The following is a 4,575-nucleotide window of genomic DNA, read 5'->3' as shown; positions in this document are numbered from 1 at the left end:
GAGACGGGGTTTCACCATGTTGACCAGGATGGTCTTGATCTCTTGACCTTGTGATCCACCCACCTTGGCCTCCCAAAGTGCTGGGATTACAGGCTTGAGCCACCGCGCCCGGCTGTTTCTAAATTTTTTTTTTGGAGCGAGTCTTGCTCTGTCGCCCAGACTGGGGTACAGATGCAGTCTTGGCTCACTGCAACCTCCGCCTCCCGGACTCAGCCTCCAGAGTAGCTGGGACTACAGGCGTGCGACACCAAGCCTGGCTATTCTTTTTCTTGTTGTTTTTTTGTATTTTTGGTAGAGTGGAGTCGGGGTTTCCTCAAGTTGGCCAGGCTGCTCTGGAATTCCTGGCCTCAAGTGATCCGCCCACCTCGGCCTTCCAAAGTGCTGGGATTACAGGTTTGAGCCAACGCGCCGGCCTTCTCCAGCATTTCTGCACGTATCTTGGTGCACACCTTTGCACGCCATCTTATTAACTGTGTTTATCCTACTGCTGCACGTGCCTTTCGGCCACGGCATCCAGATGGTGCGGGTGCTGCCCACCCCGGCTGGCGGCAGATAAGGAGCCGATGCCCTCACTGGTGCTGGGCGGGGAGGCCGCTTTACTCTGAGGGAAGGGGCGGTGTTGGCAGGGGAGGGCGGAGGGCGCAGGCCCTCAGGGAGGGGGCGGGTCGCCCGGGCCACGTGGTGCCGGCCCTCGGCTGTAGCCCGGCTGAGGTCCCGGGGGCTCGGGGTTGGGAGGGAAGGCGCGGAGCCAACAGGTCCCAAGGAGCCTTCGGGCAGGGGGGCCTCGCGGCGGCCGGGCCGGACTCCTGGCCGCAGCAGGGGTCGCATGGGCGCCGCCGTCAGGAGCTGCGCGAGGTGCCCAGGGCCACGTGTTGGCGCCTAGCGGCCCCGGGGCCGCCGGCAGGTGCGGAGCGGAGACGCCCACCTGGGTGCCCTGGGCCGCGTGGCGGACAGCGGGGCCGGGCACCCCTGCTCCTCCTCGGGCTCCGATCCGCTGCGGCCCTGGGTGCTGGGTGCCGCCCGCCACCCGCCGCCCGCCGCCCGCCGCCCGCCGGAAGGAGAGGGGCGTGTCCTTCCCCGCCCCCGGGCGCGGCCAATCAGCGCGCGCGGCTCATGAATAGTGAGCGCGCTGGCCCCGCCCCGCCCCGCCTCCCGCGGCACCGCCCGCCCGCGCAGACCCCGAGCGCGGCCGCGGACGAAGATGGCGACCGCCATGTACTTGGAGCACTATCTGGACAGTAAGCGCGCCCCACGGGCCCCGCGCCCGCCGCCCGCGCGGAGCCCCCCGTGCTGCGACCCCTCTCGCGCCGGGCGCCGCATGCAGACCCTGTGGGCTCGGGAGGGCGGCGGGTGCGGCCGGCTGTGGCGCGTAGCGCGCGACGGGGCGGGGCCGGGCCCTCTAGGGAGAGGAGGGCGCGGGGGGCGGGTTGCGGGGTCCGGCCGGCTCGGCCGCGCCAATTCCAGGTGCGTCACGGCGGGGCGGGATCGGACGGCGTGGGGCGGGGCTTGCGAGCTCGGCCCCGCCCACATAGACCACGCCCCTCAGGCCCCGCCCCAGCTCCGGCCCCGTCCCGTCTAGTCTGGAGCCCGCTCCGCTTCGGGAGCTCCGGGGCCTCGGTCCTCCCTGGCTGCGCTCCCGTGTGACCGCCGCTGGGGAGGGCGGTCGGGCCGCGGGGAGTCTCTCCCCGGCTCTGGGGACTGCGCCGCGGAGGCGGGGAGGGCGGTGCTCTGTTTGCAGGTGGCAGCTGGTGGCTCCAGCGGCTGAGCCCAGGGTGCTTCCCCTCACCCCACTTCACAGACCGGGGAAGGTCCTGCGCGGCCCAGCAAATTCTCAGGGTGCCCCGCGCTTGGAGGGGCAGAGCCCACGCAGGACCCTTCACGTCGCCCCGGGATGGGCACAGCTTTGGGGTCGCGGTGGTTGGGGTGGTGCCGAATGGCTCTGGAGGGCCCTCGTGGGGGCGCTGCACGGGGGATCCTCATGGGCCCCGGCCTGGCCACTCAGGTTCCCGCCCAGGGGCTGAGACAGTGGCGAGTGGGCCGTGGCATGGAGCTGGAGACCCCTGCCCTAGAGGGATGCCCGGTTCTGCCCATGTGCTCTGCATCTTGTGGGGGGGGGCCCGGGGTGCAAGGGTCAAAGTAGGGCACATGCTGGAAGGACGGCCTTCTCCATCTTGGTGCCCACCCAGCGGGCTGGGCTCCCAAGGAGGGTTGACTGTGCGTGCTCCGGAGGCTGTGCCAGCCGGGAGGCGGTGCAGTTGTCCTCTAGGAGAGCTGGGAAAACGCTGGTGCTGGAGGCATCAGATGCCTAAGATAGAGTCAGGCAGATGGGAGGGTGGCCGAGACTGCAGAGGACAGCCCCCCTCAGCAGCCTGTGTTGGCTGTGCAGGGGGCGGAGGTTGACCTGGTCTACGGGACAAAATGGGGAGAAAACAGCACTGGGGTCCTCTCGGCAGACTGTCGGGAATGGTCGCGCTAGCAGCAGGGACTATTTAACTTTAAGTCAAATTAAAAATTCAGTTGCATTAGTCCTATTTCCAGTGCCCACTGGTTCTGTATGGCCACCACTTTCTTGGGCAGCTCAGAGAGAGAACATTTTTCTTTTTTTTTTTTTTTTTAATGGAGTCTCACTCTGTTGCCCAGACTGAAGAGCCTGATCTCAGCACACTGCAACCTCCGCCTCCCAGGTTCAAGCAATTCTCATGCCTTAGCCTCCCAAGTAGCCAGGACTGTAGGTGTGTACCACCATGCCAAGCTAATTTTTGTATTCTTAGTAGAGACTGGGTTTCACCATGTTGGCCAGGCTGGTCTTGAACTGCTGACCTCAAGTGATTTGCCTGCCTCGGCTTCCCGAAGTGCTGGGATTACAGGCATGAGCCACTGCGCCCAGCCAAGAGAGAGAACATTTCTATCCTTGCATAAAGTCCCATGGGCAGCATGGCTACACTGCTCGATGCACTGGATTTCTGGGTAAAGTGGGGGAAGATCAAGGAGGACCCAGGGGATTTTAGCTTGAGCCTTGGAGGATGCTGCTCACTGAGGCGGGGTAGCCTAGAGGGTGGACCCTGGTGGAGGCCAGGTGACCTCCCCTACCTCTGCTGTTGGTTTCTAAGTTTCCTTCTGCCTTTTTTGACTTCTGACAGCTTCTGAAGAGTGTTAGCCTCTTGTCAGCACTATTTGGTACCTGAGTCTAAAAATGAATCACAATCCTGCTCTCCAAACCCTAACAGAAACAGAAGACAGAGTGGGCTTGTCAGTTTAGACTTTAGATATAAAACTTGGATCAGGCACGCTGGCTCATGCCTGTAATCCCAGCAGAGAGACTGAGGCGGGTGGATCACCTGAGGTCAGGAGTTCCAGACCAGCCTGACCAACATGGTGAAACCCCATCTCTATTAAAAATACAAAAATTGGCTGTGTGTGGTGGCTGTAATCCCAGCTGCTTAGGAGGCTGAGGCATGAGAATTGCTTGAACCCAGGAGGCAGAGGTTACAAGGAGCTACTGCACTCCAGCCCCGGGAACAAGAGTGAAACACTGTCTCAAAAAAAAAAAAAAAAGACAAAAAGCTTTGGAGATGGGTTTTGATCGTGCCGCTGAAAGGTACATGGCTTCCATGTTTTTGTGTTTTAGGCATCGAGAACCTTCCCTGCGAACTTCAGAGGAACTTCCAGCTGATGCGAGAGCTGGACCAGAGGACGGAAGGTGGGTTCAGGCCTCTTGGTACAACCAGAGCTGGGTTCTGACAGCTGGGAGTGAGGAGCACCTGAAGGCCAGGGGCAGAGGGTTTTGAGGGGACCCAGGTTAGTGGGGGCGGCGGCTGAGCCCTAGGCTCTGGGGATCGCACAGTGCCTTGCAGTAGGTGTTGATACTTCAAAGCCACGTTTAGTTTTTTGGTTTCTTAGACATCTTCACATCATGTTTTTATAACCATCACCCTTTCCAGTCAAATATTTATTGCCTTTTTTTCTTTTAAAAGTTTTCCATTTTCAGAGTGTGTGCATCGTTTTAAAAGTTTGGTAGTACTTTCTGGCCTTTGGTATTTAACTCCCTGTTTCTAAACAACATGTTTTTGTTGCCGTTCCTTAGTTTATCTGTCGTCAGTTGTAGACTTAGTTCAGCGTGTATGGCACATGCAGCCGTACTCTCCAGCCGCCCCAGCTCACGGGCATACACTTTGCTCCCCCATCTTCTGGCGGTTAGAATTTGTGGTGGGACCAGTGACGGGCCCTCCATTGGGCAGCTGTGTAGGCACTTCCACACGGAGCCATACCGCCTGCTGTGCAAAAATGACCCCTTTTGAATCACTTTGCATATTTCTTGGAGTTACTCATTCCTTGTTTGTTGGCTTTGTTTTCTGTATTCCACCCTGGCCTCCCTGCCTGCTCCTCCGTGTGGTCTGTCAGGCTGTCTACCCTGACAGCTCCGTGCGTGCTTTCTTTCCTCGGAGCCCTCTGTCTTGGAGGCCATGCTCCTGATTGTTTCTACACCTACTGCACACTTGTTAGCCTGGGGTTTTCTTGGGATCTCCTTTCACCCCTCTTCCCTGAATTTTAAATGTCTTTTTTTTTTTTTTTTTT

General features: G+C 60.0%; 1 protein-coding gene across 1 annotated transcript in view; it reads left to right on the top strand.

Annotated features, from left to right (window-relative positions):
• The first annotated feature begins 1,172 nt into the window (after nucleotides 1-1,172).
• ING5 (inhibitor of growth family member 5) overlaps nucleotides 1,173-4,575 on the top strand; it is a 23,032-nt gene continuing 19,629 nt past the window's right edge. Inside the window, exons 1-3 of the mRNA XM_017510711.2 lie at nucleotides 1,173-1,238; nucleotides 3,629-3,700; nucleotides 4,419-4,498. Of these exons, the coding sequence (XP_017366200.1) occupies nucleotides 1,202-1,238; nucleotides 3,629-3,700; nucleotides 4,419-4,498 (189 nt within the window). The 5' untranslated portion in view covers nucleotides 1,173-1,201. The remainder of the gene's footprint in view (nucleotides 1,239-3,628; nucleotides 3,701-4,418; nucleotides 4,499-4,575) is intronic.

Source organism: Cebus imitator, unplaced genomic scaffold (genome assembly GCF_001604975.1).
Source record: "Cebus imitator isolate Cc_AM_T3 unplaced genomic scaffold, Cebus_imitator-1.0 Scaffold443, whole genome shotgun sequence".
Lineage (NCBI taxonomy): Eukaryota > Metazoa > Chordata > Mammalia > Primates > Cebidae > Cebus > Cebus imitator.
This window is presented reverse-complemented; position numbering and strand designations above follow the sequence as displayed.